Below are 16287 nucleotides of genomic sequence, written 5' to 3'. Positions count from 1 at the left end.
GAAGGAGGACTGTAGTTAAACACTGAATCCTTACAGCTCTCTCTGCGCATGTTTTCTAACAACATGCCTCTTCTCTCATTTGTTTGTTAGCCTGCATCTTGATTTCCTCCAGCAGGGAATTAGTCTTGACGCTAGTACCATATAACTGTCAGGGCTGATGTTCTCTAAAATATATCATATTCCTTGTGTAGCTTTGGGACAACGTCCAAGCTGCATCTGTGAGTGAAAGCTGTGTCCAGACTGAAAGCCAATCCAAAAAGTAGTTTATTCTTCCTGTATGGAGCTGATCAACATGGCAAAGTAAGACAAATGTCTGGCTGTCAATGGTCGCTGGCCACAAACATGCCACATCAAGAAGCTGCAGAGGAAATTGTAATCCATGAATTGAGGTTTCCTGATATATAATCATTTCATTAAAAACAAACAAACAGAAAAGAATAAAACAAACAGTTGAGAACAATGCATGCAGATCTGCAGCCACCAAAATCATGAGTGATGGTGGTTTTATGATATTGTTCTTCTGGATGGTATTATCCGAGCCTTGGTGTGAGGGATTGTTGCACATTTTCAACGTGCAAGTGACTGGATTTCACACTTGTCATACTGGTCAATTTCCCAGAGAAAAAGAAAAAAAGCACTTGTGACAAGCTTGATGGTAACACTAAATTAGTTTGTTTCTTGTTTTTCCACAAGGCAAACTCGGTGACTCTTCAATTTAGTCCTGGCACACACGTGAGGAGGCAACGTGAATGCTTAGCCTTGCCTCTTAAAAAAACATGAGCTTCAAATCTAGACTGTGCACTTCCATATGAATAACAGGTTGTAGTTTCTAAAACATGCAGCAAAAAGGACGGTAGTTGAGAGAGGAGGCTCCACAGTGGAAGTATTGGAGTTGGAAATTTTACTCAAGGTCGGGTTTCTGCTTGGTGTTTTCTCCCACTGAGAATTGTCCTCAGCTGCTTCCACAATACAGGAATAGTCACAGGTCCAGGGAGACAACGCAGCAGCGTTCGCAGGGCACGCACATACGATCACAGAGTGAGTTAGACGGACATCCTACTGTACAGCTCTGATTCCAGTTGCAAAAGGCTGGCTGACAAGCACAGACAAGAGGAAAACAGAAAGATGACAGAATAAGGAAGAGGAGGAGAAGAGTATAATTGAGGAAGGCAAAAGTGAGAAGGAAGGGTATTAAAAAAAAAGAAAAAAAAAAGAAAAGGAGAACGAAGCCGCACAATGTCACAGCATTAGAAGTGTTACGCTGAGAAAGCCATGATTTACGAGGCAGCACAGAGGGAGATTGTGCTTGGCTGTCGGGCAGGCTGAATTGACATGCACAAGAGAGACAGCAATGAAAGCGTGGCTACACTGCAGCTGCTCCACACTACACTACGCACCCTATGAGTGGAGAGCGAGGGGGGAGTGGAAAGAGTGAATGAGGAAGGAGGACAGTCACCGAAGATGGATGAATAAGATTAGTGTACGTTGAGAACCTGCCAAAATAGACCAGCGCTTGTTAGGATGACAGTTTACCTCAGAGGGAGCAGACAAGAATGTGAAAGAGAAAGTGCAATGCTCGCAAACTGCAATAAAGCGTCGTATTTATAGCCTCTCAGCAGTAAATGATCCTCAAACAGTCAACACTCTTGTAGCTGGATGTCTGATCTGTTGAACTGCCCGGCCCACTTAAAATCTACAGCAGACTCGAAGCCAGATGCCTGGATCTGTGCGTCTTTGAAGTCAGGGCTAGCCCTCATCAGTGATGCGATGTGGAAAATGAGACGTTCAACTACTCTGGGCATCTCCCTGAGGGGCTCATCACCATCGTGAACGTCTTCCCTTTCCAGTGTCATCTCAGGAAAGGCAGGCATTTCTGAAACTGCATCTGTGTGTTTTCCTCAGCCGCTATCATCTCAGCGGGAGGTCCTCCTCTGCTTCTTCTGCTTCCTAGGCCTACTGGCCTACTGAGCCTTAGAGCTGCAGTCTCCATCCATTCTCCTGTCAACCTCTCTCTACCCTGTGCTTTCATCCAAGTTATAACAAACCCCCTCCTGCTCTACTTTCAACTACACATAATCATATGAAGACAGTTATCCTCTCTTTCGAGTTTATGTGTGGAATTAATCTCTCCTTGCTGAAAGTTTTCATTTTCACATCCAGTCTAGTTTACTGTCTTATGAATCCACTTAGCCGCTCCTCTCATCTCTGAACTTGAAACATTCATGAAGGCGACTTCAGAATTCGAGCTTAGAAATTCATCTCCTCAAACCCACCATTAAAATTCATTTCTAATTCACCAGCAAACGCTACTGATATGTCTGAAAAATTTCACTTTGGGTGTCTATGCTGATCAGATTTTGCTTCCAGCTACATTTTTGGCTTCCAACAACTACGACAACAGGATACTGGTCATAAAATAATTACTGCGCTGCATTCCACACTGCCCCCGATGTTTGTAGAGGTTGTAGACTTTTTCCCTACTTCTAACTATGATTGTGTTTCCATAGAGGTGCAGGACTTATATACTACTGTGAAAAACAAGCCCACAGGGAATAAAAATGTGGCAGGAGGAAAAAACACAGAGAAAGTGCTTGGGGTTCAGAAGGTTATAAGACATTCATTTGTTTTCTCTGTTTTTCAGTTGAATTCTATTTTAAGTCCAAGTAAATCCACTTAGAAAGACAAGTTTTGTTTTTAAAGTTCAATGAGTAATCTCGTTAACTAATTATGATCTCAAAATTGACCACAATAATCTTGATTATGATTTCTGTAATAACCGAGCAGCCCGAGGCACAATATGCACTGAAATATTGCGATGTGAAGCAGTGAGGCTTGGCTGCATTTTACATGTACGGAAAAGACCAATCCATTTTAGGTCCGTCTAAAAATGTCTGTGGACAAAAATCAGTAAGCTGTAGATCGGCGAGTAGCAACCAGAAGCAACCATTTCCACTCAGTTCAGCCAATACAGCTGTGATCTAAAGATGAGTTCAGAATAAATGCCTGTTTTGCAAAATTTCCTTTGCTTAAGGAGAGGCATTATTGCTGGGCGGGCCAATGTGAGGTGAAGTGAATTTAAATTTGCGCTCATCCCGACATGTAGGACTGCATGAATGTACAGGTACAAGGGCAGAACACATGAGCAGTGCAGCCACCCTGATTAACAAAGCAAAGCTAGGTAGCCATCACCACTAAAAACCACTAAAAGCATGGAACAGTGGCTTCTCAAAAGGCCAGCATGAGTTTTTACAAAATGGCTTCACCCAGCATGTTAAAGGGCTTTAAAGGCAAAAAAAAAAAAAGAAAGCAAGAAACACCACAGTGATAAAACTGTTGAGTTTGACGCACACAGGACAAGCTGTTCAGGCAAAATACAGAGCTGCCATACCTGTAAGAGCACAGGAAGTTTCATATGAAAAGACATACACAATTGCTCAGTCTAAAAATCCCCTAACATGTGACTGTGCACTTCCAGGCTTTTCTACACACACACACACACACACACACACACACACACACACAGAGTAAATGTACGTAGTTACGGCCAACATCCGTATCGTATGTGTGACTCAGAGGCTGAGAGAAAGAATGAATGTGAGAACGAACACTGGTCTGACTGGCATCAAGCTCACAGGGTGGCACAGCTGTCTCTGGCACGGATTTGCACAGTGAATGAGACTTTGTTGCGTCTTTTTTTGTCTGTACGGTAGAGAGAGCTTTACTGAAGGCAGGGGGAATATTACTTTGAAACTAACAGATACGGGTTCAGACCTAAGCCATAGGTAGAAGGACAAGCTGACAGACATTTTAGCATTTCTCTGTCTGTCGCTGTCCATGTCCCTCTCCATCCTGCAATAACAGCCCTGTACTGTGTCTGTGTGTGTTTGTGTGTGTACACTGGGTATTAGCCAGGGCATCTACAACTGTTCCTGCATTTTAAGCTGCTGTGCTAACACAGACAGTGCAGAGTCAGTGGCCTGCAGACGTACAGGCTTGCTGACCTACTCTGGATTGTCATATGTCTACAGTGTTTTCTTTTTCCGTCTCTCACTCACTCTTAACCACGACCAAAGGAACAAGCCAAACCTTTTTTTCTGAACACTAGGTTTTTGTCCACCATCCCCCCCCTCATGCTATAGATTGACCTCTGACCTTGCAGCTGGCTGCTCCCTTCCTGTTTCCTGCTGGCTGTGATAAAGTAGCACAGCTAGCCAGCCAGCACCGCACTGCGCTAATACACCGCAGCACAGCCAGCAAGGGTCAGCCTTACAGAATGAGAGCCTGTCTGGGTTGGCAAGAGTCACAAGTAGCTGTAATATCATCGTGCAGCTGTATTATCTTTTCTGCTCAAGGCTAAAAGGCACATCAAACACAAACTGAGCCTTGCAACAAAGCTACCAAAAGTTATTTTCAACAATTTATAAGAACTAAGCTGGATCAGGACTAAGTACCTTGAGGGCAACAATACTTCGAGACCAGCAAAATACAAACCTGTGTTCGTTACCCTTTTGGACCACTGTGGACCTAATGGAAACCAGGGTTTCTCAGAAGGCAATGAATTAATTGCAATAAATTCCACAACAGGTCTGAACAGCTCTGCTTGAACTCCTTTCAGGAAACAGGGACACCAGCATAACCATCTGTCATATGTACATCTATAAAAGTGATGTCTTCAGAAACATATGGACATTTTTCGTCCCTCTTTTTGTCAATGGATCAGTTTTAAATGAAGCAGAGAGGAATTACAGGAGACAAAACAGTACGGCGATAAGATCAAGAGGTGTGTGTAAAAGGGCATCTACTCCAGGTAAGATGACACTTCCAACACGTCAGCACAGGACGCGTCACTTTTTACTGTGCCACTCCGGTCATATGCAAAGCACTCCAACTGCGGCCACCATCACAGGCTCTGATCACACAGACTTTACTCATGGTACAGTACAGTTATTCCATCTGAATGGAAATATGGCATATGATGGATGCACACTATGAAGATACTACCAGCATTTTCCCCCCAAAGCAAATTACTTCCCAGAACTATTCTATCACTCCAGCGTCGACAAAAAAAGTGCTGTAACACCCCCTCGGTGATGCTCCGAAGATCGAGCCCTTTCCAATGTCTATCAGATCACGTTTAGGCGCATTCGTCCATTAGTGTGGAAGCAAGAAAGAAGAAATACAGGAAAGGGACCACCCACTTTCATAGGGCCATTATTAATACTACTGTGTATTGTGCACACTGAATTTAGTACTGTGGTGAATGCAAAAAACATACTCAGAAATGAAAAATAAATGTCATTGTTCGACTAGGAAACAGTGGATTATATGTTTAAAATTCTGTTACCATTTTGCTCTAGTCATCACTTTATAAATTTAACTCTCCGGAACTGGCTTCACTCCAGATCTCCACCAGGAAACAGCCATGACAACACACACACTACACTGTACTGCACTTAAGCAATGATCCAAACACACTTAACTGCTTCCTCACACATACTCCTGAATAATAAAACCCCCACATTAAAAAAAAAAAAAAAACAAAAAAAAAAACATCTGTGCACCTCGGCAAAATCCAGACCAACTTCTCCAAATGCGCATTTATTTCTATTTAATCTCTCGTTCACAGCTCTTATCACTGTGGTCAATTAGACAGGCTTAAACTCAGATTATTGCGAAGGAGAAAATTAAGATTGTAAAAAACAACAGCACTGTTTTATCATAATCCTCTCTACACAGTTAAACAGCCATATCTCAGTGCATATCTGAGCTCATTTATCTCTGTGTGCATAAGCAGCAAGTTCTTGTTGTATCCTGCGGGGCAGAGACGCTATTGGGTTGTGTCATGCTAATCACCATAATCTAATAGTGAGAGGACAACATGAGTCGGCTGCTCACTGATACCGCAGTGACATAAATAACCATGATGTTCTGCTATTTGTGTGCATTTGTGTGTGTGTGTGTGTGCACCCTAAGCTATATGTGTATGTAAAAGTAACTACAGTTGAAACACCCGCAGCCTCTGGAGTGTGAGAACTGTGTTTTCCATTCCCAGCACTGATAGCCATTTGGCTGCGAGGCTAACAACTAAAAGGCTCCCTTACTTCACTCCCAGCTCCATCACAACCAACCAGCTAACAGCTAAGACCCCTTGCTGCGGCAGCGCAGAGAGAGACAACACTTTCTTTTTCTTAATTCATTGTACAGAGAGATGAGCCAAAAAGGCAGCACATTCAATTTGATTCATAAGAGTGAGTGCAGCAGAGAACAGCAGTGGTGTGGAACAGCACTGTGGCTGGCTCTGACACGAGACCTACACTCCACTAAATCACCTTGACAGTGAGACACCCACTAACTAACAGCAAAACTGAGTTTAGAGACATGAGTATGCATAAGGTCTAAACCTTGTTTAGTCAACCTGTGCTACATTAGGCCAAAGGTTTCAGGGCGATATTTCGTGAAGTCGAGTCAAAGTTTATAGTTATGATTACAGGCTTTCATTCTTACTCAGTTCTTTACTGCGTCAGTGCACACATCAACAACAGATAAGTAACTTAAGAACAAAGAGTTATTTAGGAAAACACAGTGTTTCACTTCTGTGGGAAAAAACGCATCGCCTGTAACACCTTCAGCACTGTTTATTTAGACAGTGTGATAGCAGGGGACTAAGTGTGTCGGGAAACAAAAGAGTTCTGGTAAAATCCAATCCTAGACCAGCAGGGTAAAACATGCAGCAGACCACAATCTTAAAACAATGCAGTTCAGTGCAGCATGTCTCTAACTGAAACATACTGTGACATGACAAAATTTCTCAAGTTTAATATCCCACAACCATGATAAAACTGTAGTGGGAGTAACTAAATCATTCAACTAAACTTAGCCCCGCAGCTACTGATAAAAGAGGAATCAATGATATTCATGCAAACTTTCTCCTGTAATCAGTTTGATCTGACACCATTGTAATGCACCGCTGCATTTCCTCATGGCTCCATCCAATACTGCAAACACAGACCTTACCTATACAATATCATACCCGTAGTGATAAGATGGGGGTTAGATAGTCAAAGTCAGGAGGTGTGCTCTCAGAGACAGACCTTTGTTTCACATGGATGTCAAGTACGTTTACAGAAAATAGGAAGTCATATTTTAGGACAAGGTTCTCATGGTGATCCATTCCAAAATAGGAATGGGTGCAAATGACATTTGCAAATACCAGAGGTACTGTACCATACAATGGCATGTTTTTCTCTCTATCCACAAAGGCTTGACTGCATCAATCATCAATGGCGCAGAAGCACTTTACTGTAAACAGCTGCAGAACGAATTAAACGCTCTGCTCTTTTTGTCTAGGATGGATAACATTAGCAAAACCTGACCAGAGCAACAACAAAAAAAATAAACTTTAAAACTAAGAATTATATCCAAAACACAAATGTGCAGTCAGCCAGGTGCTGTGACAAGTAGCAACAGCAGCCAGTATCTGTGTAATGGCATTAGACACAACAGCGCCAAGCACCTGTCGTGACCCCCTGAAAGAAAGGCCTCATGCAAAGCGCGCATGTTTCACCAACACTGTGTTTCAGATAAACACCATAACACAGTTCTTTGGCAATTTCTGAACCAGGAGTAAATGAGTGAAAGGCTCCCTGTGGCACCTGCCACTGAAGCCTGAACAGTAGTTCAGCTGCAGGGAAGGCTGAATGGGTAGAAGCTGGAGGAAGTTGTTCTACCGACTATTGTAAAAATATCACTGAAGCATGTCTGGAATGCATTTTTCTATTGTGCAAAGGATTGGATCATTACACTGTCAGTAAAGGAAGGTAGGGATGATGGAAGCAAGTACAGAGGGACGGGTAGCAGCGAAGTGTGGGACTAAAAGATGTGTACATATTCAATATAGTTGCTACGATTGACTAATTACTTCAAGTCTACATGTGTGCAGCAGATGATGTCAGGCAACATCACATTAATACTGACTGCTGCAAAGCCAAAATAAAGCCAAACACTCTATTTTGTCCTTTTTTTTTTGGCTTACATGGAAGTTTCTTTTGTCAATGTCTGCTTTAGACAAGGCTCTGAACAAAAGTCTGAGAAACACCATCCTAAAATATTACAAATTCACAGTTCATCATGATTACTGCAATAATAAATGTTAAGGGATTCTGAAAGTTTTCAGATGACCTCCTCGTTAATTAAGCTCATTTAAACCTGTTTACATCACAAATTTGAGCACTTGCAGGGCTTTAAAACAAAATCAATAGTCATGATGTTTTTCACCAGCAATTAGCAGATGAGGTGTGTGAGGATAAAACATACAAGACAAATTAGATGAGAAATATACACCCAATACTAGGGTTTGACGGTAATCCGGTAATAAGGTATCCCGTGGTATCTAAAAATAGCAATGGTATCAGTTTCATTACCATCATTACAAAAAAAATGCTGCGCAGGCAGGTCTATAGGGGCCTAACTTAACTGTAGCATTGTCTTGGCAAAAATGACGTCCACTCCGTTCAATGTATCTGGTTGAATTTTTACTTGAGAAAAAGGTGACTGTGCAAAAGTACATGCTAATAAAATGAACCTGAGTAGTTTTACAGATGTTTTAACACAGGTATGTCCAGGCGCTCATCTGGGCACATCTGGGCAGAGTACCGTTATCTGTCCAAGCATACGGAGAAACTCCTCTGTTGAAAACACTTTTTCAGCCTTTTTTTCTGCTTGCTGTTGTTCTTAGCTCTCATAAAAGGACAAAATGCAAAGAAAACAGTAAAATAACACCTCGGGCTGCTCAGCAGAGTCCTCTGTGAGCGCTCTGCTCATTCATGTGTGAATGAGACGGAGCGGTGAAACTAACAGCGTAGTTACACCGGTCAATAGCTCAGCGACCCATTGGTCTATTTTGATGATAGACACCTCAATCGACCAGTCAGAGACAAGAGAATCAAGGGGCAGCACCCAAATTCAACAATGACGATCAAGAAGGAAGTAAGCCCGGATCATATGATACCAGGCTTGCGTGGTTTGCATAAAGTGGTGAAATCAGCAGATGCAGTAACGTTGACCTGTCCTATTTAGTGTTTTCGTTACATGCGCATATAATTTCTTGGGGTATGACTTATGCTTCGTTTGGGTGGAAATGCTTGGTAGAGGCTTTTAGCTGAGTTTCTCCCCATCATTCTGTTATGCTACAAGTTAGGATTGGTGCTTCCTAGTGTGAGCATTGACTGTCTGAACTGCGCACATGTCACGCTGCCCTGCAAAGTGATTTTTAATTAGTCACAGTAATACCGTATACCCCGGGAAAATGTGGGGAAGGTTTGACGGTATCAAAATTCGGACACCTCTCAGAAACAAAGTGATGCTATCTGATGATAAATGTTGTTAACTGCACTAAAACTTTATTTTTGGAAAGTTTAACTTTTTTTTATTACCTGTGGAACGTTTACTTAGCTGATTCCTTCTTTATTTAAAATAAGTGCACAGCAGACAGTTTGCAGATCTACTTCAGCAAACGGAGACAATACAGAAATGTTACAAAGTTCAGCAACTGTGTCTCATTTATGATTATCCTTATATCGGCTCTATGAATGTCAGCCTCGGCCATTGAAAAACCCATATCGCTTGATCGCTAACCATTAGCCTCCAGGTCTCACATTTTGTGCAGCGTAGACCGTCCCACGGTGCAGTTGCATCACCCCGCAGCCTATAAGCCCACCACTTCCTGTGACCAGCTGGACCTATCGACGGTGGTCAGGATGCAAAGGCAGCTTAGCCCAGGAGGATGATCAAACAGACTCTCACAGAAAGGTCAAAGCAGTATCCGGCTAGACCCATGGAGGAGGGGGGTTCTGAGGACACACTGATCAACCCTTCTCCTGTATTACTCTGCTCAGGGACTGCAGAATGTGTAATACCAACATAAGTTTCCAATCTGACCATAACAAATTAAGCTGTGTTAAAAAAGAGGAAACTCAGAATAGCACAGCACACTCATTTCTCAACACAGAACAATTAACCATACCTAATAAGCAAACATTTTCTTCACGAGACCACAGCCACTCACTCACTAGTTGCCACTGCCACAGTAAGCTGCTAGCTTTTGGTTTGTGGCTTATGCAAATTTCTAGAACTGAAATGATTAGTCTATAGAAAATATTTCGCTAAACAGTTAATATTTGCCATTTTTGCTTGCCAAATGACTCAAAAGATTAACTGAAAATGAAAGTAGTTCATGGAACTGCAGTTCTGGCCAAACAAAAATGAACCATTTTACAGTGTAAACTGGTTGGGATGATTCTCAGAAAAGGCATCACGAAAACTTTTTCTGACTTTTAATTGACAAACACGTTAATCGATTAAAATGAACTCATTTCTTTGTGGGGCTGTGTCAGAAAATGTCTCGGTTGTTCTGTGTAAAGCCTGAAGAGGAAGTGAAGCAAGCAAGGAGGAAGTGCTGACTCTTCTGTTGATTCTGACTGAATATAGGCTGTCAGTGTTAATAATTAAGTCTCACTCGCAGCAGACTCACTTTCACCTACTCTCTTCCACTGTGAACAATGTCAAACTCTTTCTCTCCACCATAATTACATAAAACGTAATACACGGCATCTCTCACTCACACAACTTGGCTTTTACGTAGGTCAAGACCAAACTTAGCAGAGTACTGCTCAACAAAAAACAAACCCAAGCTTCTACTGCATCACCTCAACTGTACGTCATCTCTATGGCTAAACAATCTGTGTGGGATATGTGGGAGTGGGGTGTTAGATAAATAGAGGGTCTAAATCTCTGGGGAGACATTATGGAGAAGTCTGTACAGCATCACAACATAGCATGTCCACCCACGCTGCATTCAGGGCTCTCATGAAACTCTGATCCTTCACTCTGATTTGAAAAAAAAAAAAAAAAAGCCATCGTGGAGGCCCGTTCGTTGTCATTTAAGCCAAGAGCTATCAAGCGCTGATGCTGACTGAAGTCACAGTGATGGAATAATAGGTTTAAGTCTTCTTATATTTTAATTAAGGATGACTTGAAGCACACGGTGAAAGCAGTCTGTTATCAAACCGTTCTTTCTGCACTCAGACAGTGAGATTATCTTTATCCTCGCAGTTCGACTTTTCAGTCTAAGCCATGTGCTGAGCTCAGCTGCAGCCTAACCACATACTAGTCTCTCTAGCAGCTCAACATCATTGGCTGATTCTATAGCATTCTTAAGGGGGCCGATACCCATTGGTTAGTGTCACTGCCACTGCCTTCTGCACACAAACAATAGCAGTCTTTGTGTGTAATGCCTGGCTACTGTGTGTGTATTTCCCCTGCTTTTCACTAGGAATTTCTTTCTACACAACCTCTCCGTTCAATGATGTGACGAATTTCACATAGAAATTAACTACTTTTATCAGCTCATGGTAAACACAGGGGTGGTTGAGATAGACGCTTCCTCTTCTCTCTGGTTGCCTTAGTGGGGTTTTTCTGCCTGCAAGATTACCGTCATGGTAGCAGAAAAAGAACAATCTCACTGAGGAACTGCGCAACAAGATGAGGATGTATCGCTTCGGACTGGCTAGATAAAACTATTACCCAACTTTCTAAAAACAAGAAACACTTTTAACATGAGACAGCAGGTTAAGTTCACATGTCTTTGAACCAGATATCTCAGACGTGTCTCTTGAGCCTGTAAGTCAGTTGGCAGGAGGCAGCTACATTTCCAGCAGTTTTAGTGGCCCTTTAAAAAAAAAAGTGATGTTAAAGTCCAATAATTTCATGCTGATAATGAATTAAAACTCTGAAAGTTAAGGTGCAACATGATTTAAAGGAGTCACTGCCACACAAAACATTCAGCTGCCAATAAGATCCTCTCTTTCAGGTCACTTTTTCCTTACTGTTCAATTCAAACCAGAAAACTCTCAAACCAGCTTTGCAGACTGAATCTTGAATAACCCCCTAAAGCCTCCCTCTCCCAAGTATGCAGTGCAGGCATTTGGATGCTTTCTTGCAAAGATACATCTACAAGTCATGACAAGAGACTGTAAGAGGACACAACAGCAGAAACGCAGTGAGCTACAGGGGGCTGTTCTGTGGGCCAATCTGCTGCAGAGTTCATTTTGTCTAGGTCCAGACAAAATGAACTCCTTCAATGATTGGCTCTCACAGGTCATCTCTCTGCTCATATCTGGCGGCGAGTTAGCTCTTATTTTAGCTGCCCGACCAACTGATGCTCTGACGTCTACATTTTAGTGTCTTGACTGCTCAAAGGTCTACAATCCATTCTCAACTAAGTGTTACACATATAGATGATTAAGAAAGATTATTATTTCTATTTTCACACACAAATGACATCCAGGCCTTAAGATGACCAAAGCGTCTGGTGATGAAATGGAAAACATCCAGGATGCGCTGAAGGGACAGAGGAGGCGGAAAAAAGCTCCACCCTGCTGCTACTCTGCAGCTTCACGGCTAAACATCAACTCTCTGCTCATGACAAATGACCTTCTCTACAGGGATGGAGTGGATCGCTTCTTAGATCCTAATCTTAAAAGCAAAAACACATCAACTACTTTACTCAACTCCGTATGAATCGACATTAATTTATCCATGAGCAGCCCCTTCCAAAGACCACGCGGCAGCTCAAACAACAGTAACGAGGTGTTGAGAGTTGGATACTTGCTCTTTTATTCAAATGTTATGAAAATTGAAAGAAAGCTGCTATATCAATGCAGCAGGCTGATAATTCTGCAGCTGTACACTATGGCCACACAGAAAATATCTATGGCAAATAGAGTTGCACAGCAAAAAAAACAGAGATACATAAAGCTCTGTTAACTGCTTCTTCTCAGTTTTTCAAAGGACGACGTTAACAACTCTATTTAGAAAAGAAAATTTTGTGAACAAATTAAGCCAATTTCAGGTCCTTTTTTTTTACGAAAAACTGCTCCGCTCAGGCAGCGGTGTCTGTCCAACCATTTCCACATCCACTTGATGACATTGTCTGACAGAACAACTCGAAAGCTCCTGAAGACAGCAGCTACCGCAGTTGGACATAAAAACACGCCTGGACAACACAAAAGGGTTTTTCAAAACCTTTTTCAAATCATTTTGAAGCGCCGACCCTGGAGGCAGATCTGGAGAAAACCTTCACTGGGATAATGTTTGATACTGGCTCATATCTTGTATGAAAAACTCCCTGAGGAGCCTTAACGAAGCCTCATGACATACTGTACATGACACCTGTTACTGCAATACTTGACAGCATTTGCCCAAAGCATGCAGTGGATCAAAAGGCATGTGATACAAGCAAAGAGGTAAGAACAGCTCTGTCCAGCAGCTAGTCTGCACCTCAGGGATCCTACTCATTAACAAAACAACAACGTGCTCCATATTGAATACATAGAAGCTCCATATTGTCTTGAGTCTCTTCTGTCTTCAAAAGAAATGCCCTTTCTCATTTGATATCTTTTAAACAAGGGAAACAAGAACATCTCAGTAACTACACTTCTCCGCATAAAAACAGGACAATTGCTCTTCTATAAACTGTGTACTTGTGTTGTTTCTCAGACGAAGAGAGGCATTATTATTGAATGAAAGAGGAAAGACAAAGATAGAGATGGGGGCACTGTGTGATTTCACAAATGAAAGCATTACAGACAGAAACATGAAGAAAAAAATGTTCAAGTAGATGGTAGAGATAGAGAGGCACAAAAACAAAGTGACAGGCAGGCAGGCAGGCAGCTGGAGATTAGGTGCCAGTGTGACCACAGATGCTCACGTGTTCAAACCACAACACGTATTCTTCTCTTGTTTTGATACATCTTGAGCTGCAGTCACCTTGGGGGCTGGGTGCAATTCTTCACTCTGCCTGTGCATTCGTAATTATTTAGAAGGAATGAATGAATTTGAGGCGTGACAGCAGCTATCCCGAAGACTTCACACCTCTTATTCACCCGTTTTCAGATGGGCTTGTGAAAGAAAACCAATGCAGTGGCTGAGCAGTACGGTTTGAGAAAAGAACAATGGAGCTGTTTTCACACCATTCGCCTCTAGAATCATATCCACTCAATTAATATGAGGCTGGGTGCCATATCTTATCCACTTTACTCACCTGGGTTGTGAGTTCTCCTCATACATGCGTTCCTTGCCCTCCTTAAACAAGCTGATGGTCTGCTTGGTCTTCTTGGTAAGGTTCTCCATGAAGACCCGGAAGTACTCGTTGTCCCCCAGAGTCTCCATTTTGCCCTCATAGCGAGACAAGATGGTGCGCAGGTGCTGGTAGGTGTCTGGCAGCAGGTCCAGGATGTAAGGGGGGCTGTTCTTCAGAGCCAATTTGGGGTTTTGGCACAGGCGCACCACCTGCAGAAAGGGAGGATGTGAGGGGGAAGATACAATACGGTTAGAGACGAGCAGTGAGCAGTGGGTGCAAAAAGAAGATAGATGAAAGAAAAGCAAGACAGAAGACGTGTTAGAAAGAGGGTGTCAAGAAAGAGGTTAACGGAGAGAGAGAGAGAGAGAGAGAGAGAGAGAGAGAGAGAGAGAGAGAGAGAGAGAGAGTCTGCCACTATGCATTTTCATTCTGTACATCAGTAAGACATTATTTATATCATATAGGCAGAGTCTTGCATAATATAGCTCTTCTCTGTATTACAGCCAGAGTCAGAGAGCCCACATAGAAGAAATGCAGAGTGGAAAATGCCAACTAAGTCAAAGTCTGAGAGAAAGGCCCTTAAAAGCCCTGTCAGAGTCAATCTTGGAGCTTTCAGAGTGTGGCAAGTCTACACGTTATATAATGGAATACACAGACTATCACTGATTTAATCCTTCATGGCATCATGACTTATTTCACCACAAAAAAGATGAAGGTGGAACAAGACAAAGGCATATCTTCATTCATCCATGCACGCTTTCTGTGTGAAGCTAATTATCTCCATTTCTTATTCATTTACCATATAGACGTCTTTTTGCAGACATGCGCAGCGATGCTCGCACCTTATTATGTGACTATGTATCAGAAATCAGCCATCATCACAGTGTGATTCTTCACTTTTTCAGCATATTTACAGAAGTTGTTGATGTGTTTATATTTCCTCATTTCAGCCTGCACGTCCTTTACCACTTCTGCCATGCAAATACAAATTCTCCTCACTCAACATTTGAGCATGATTGCCTTGCAAATCGGGCTGAACTAATAATCTAAATATTGTCAAAATCACAATACGGCCACGTACAATATCCAAATCACAACAGCCTTGGTAAAATGTGTCACAACAACATACCATTATAAATAAATCATTTCAGTGCTGCTGAGACACCCCAGCCTACATATTCTCCAGACATAAGGGAACCTGCATGTTTGGTACAAACCGCAGCAAAAATCATCAGCAGCATTTTTAAATTTAGTTTCAGTGGAAATGAAATGCAAAAATTACCATTCCCACAAAAGTCACGACTCACAATCACAATATCTGTCAAAATAATTTCAATATGATTTGGCTTATCGTTCAGCCCTCCTTGCAAATTTGAACAGCTGAAGTGCTGTGATACTGACACTGTGGATCTAAACTTCAACTACAGTGACACCTCATGAAATAAAGACTCAAAAGCTCTAAAAAACTGACATAAACTTCAAGTTGAACTACTTGACCGACATCAATCATTGACAGAGCAGCGGCTGAGTTATGTAATGGGTGAACGGAGAGAAAATCTTCTATTAGATGGCTTTAATAAAACATGGAAATTTGGGGAATCAGCTACGTGCTTGAGTGGAACATGTTCACCGGACTGCATGAATGCATGTTAGATCCTCAGTAATGTTCAACCTTTCGTCACCCATCTCACTGTACTGCTGCACTGTGTCTGAGTCACTTCGTTGACCATTACAAAGACACTGGCGGACAGCCTAGAACACTCTGTATGGACGTGGCTGCGGTCATATTTACCACTGCATTCAAGTCTAACTTGTGAGATCGCAGAGGCACAAAACTACACTTCCATTCAAAATTCTGGGTCTCATGTCCTGATCTGAACCTGCGCTGATGTAGAGCTGGGCTGTCAGCTTCAGTGGTGACTGAACAATTGCATGTCAACAACAGGACATTGCTCATTCTTTTGTAGACCAGGCCAAATTATTGTCTACTAATCACAAGCAAGTGTTAGAAAGAAATATGGCAGGAATAGCACTGCAAGAATGTCGGTCTGAATTTCCTCGCCTCTTCTTTTTGAAAGTCATCGGTTTGTCATTATGGGAAAATGAGACTTCAAAAGACTGAGCAGGACAACTTAGCGTCAATTAGCTTA

At 42.2% G+C, this 16287-nt stretch overlaps 1 protein-coding gene across 1 annotated transcript in view; it reads right to left on the bottom strand.

Moving 5' to 3' along the window:
* Positions 1-16287, bottom strand: part of cbl (Cbl proto-oncogene, E3 ubiquitin protein ligase) — a 38156-nt gene that overhangs the window by 17853 nt on the left and 4016 nt on the right. Inside the window, exon 2 of the mRNA XM_076735007.1 lies at positions 14099-14346. Within this exon, the coding sequence (XP_076591122.1) occupies positions 14099-14346 (248 nt within the window). The remainder of the gene's footprint in view (positions 1-14098; positions 14347-16287) is intronic.

This window comes from Chaetodon auriga, chromosome 7, assembly GCF_051107435.1.
Source record: "Chaetodon auriga isolate fChaAug3 chromosome 7, fChaAug3.hap1, whole genome shotgun sequence".
In the NCBI taxonomy this organism is placed as follows: Eukaryota; Metazoa; Chordata; class Actinopteri; order Chaetodontiformes; family Chaetodontidae; genus Chaetodon; species Chaetodon auriga.
Note: the sequence above shows the minus strand (reverse complement) of the source record. Positions and strands in the feature narration are given on the sequence as shown.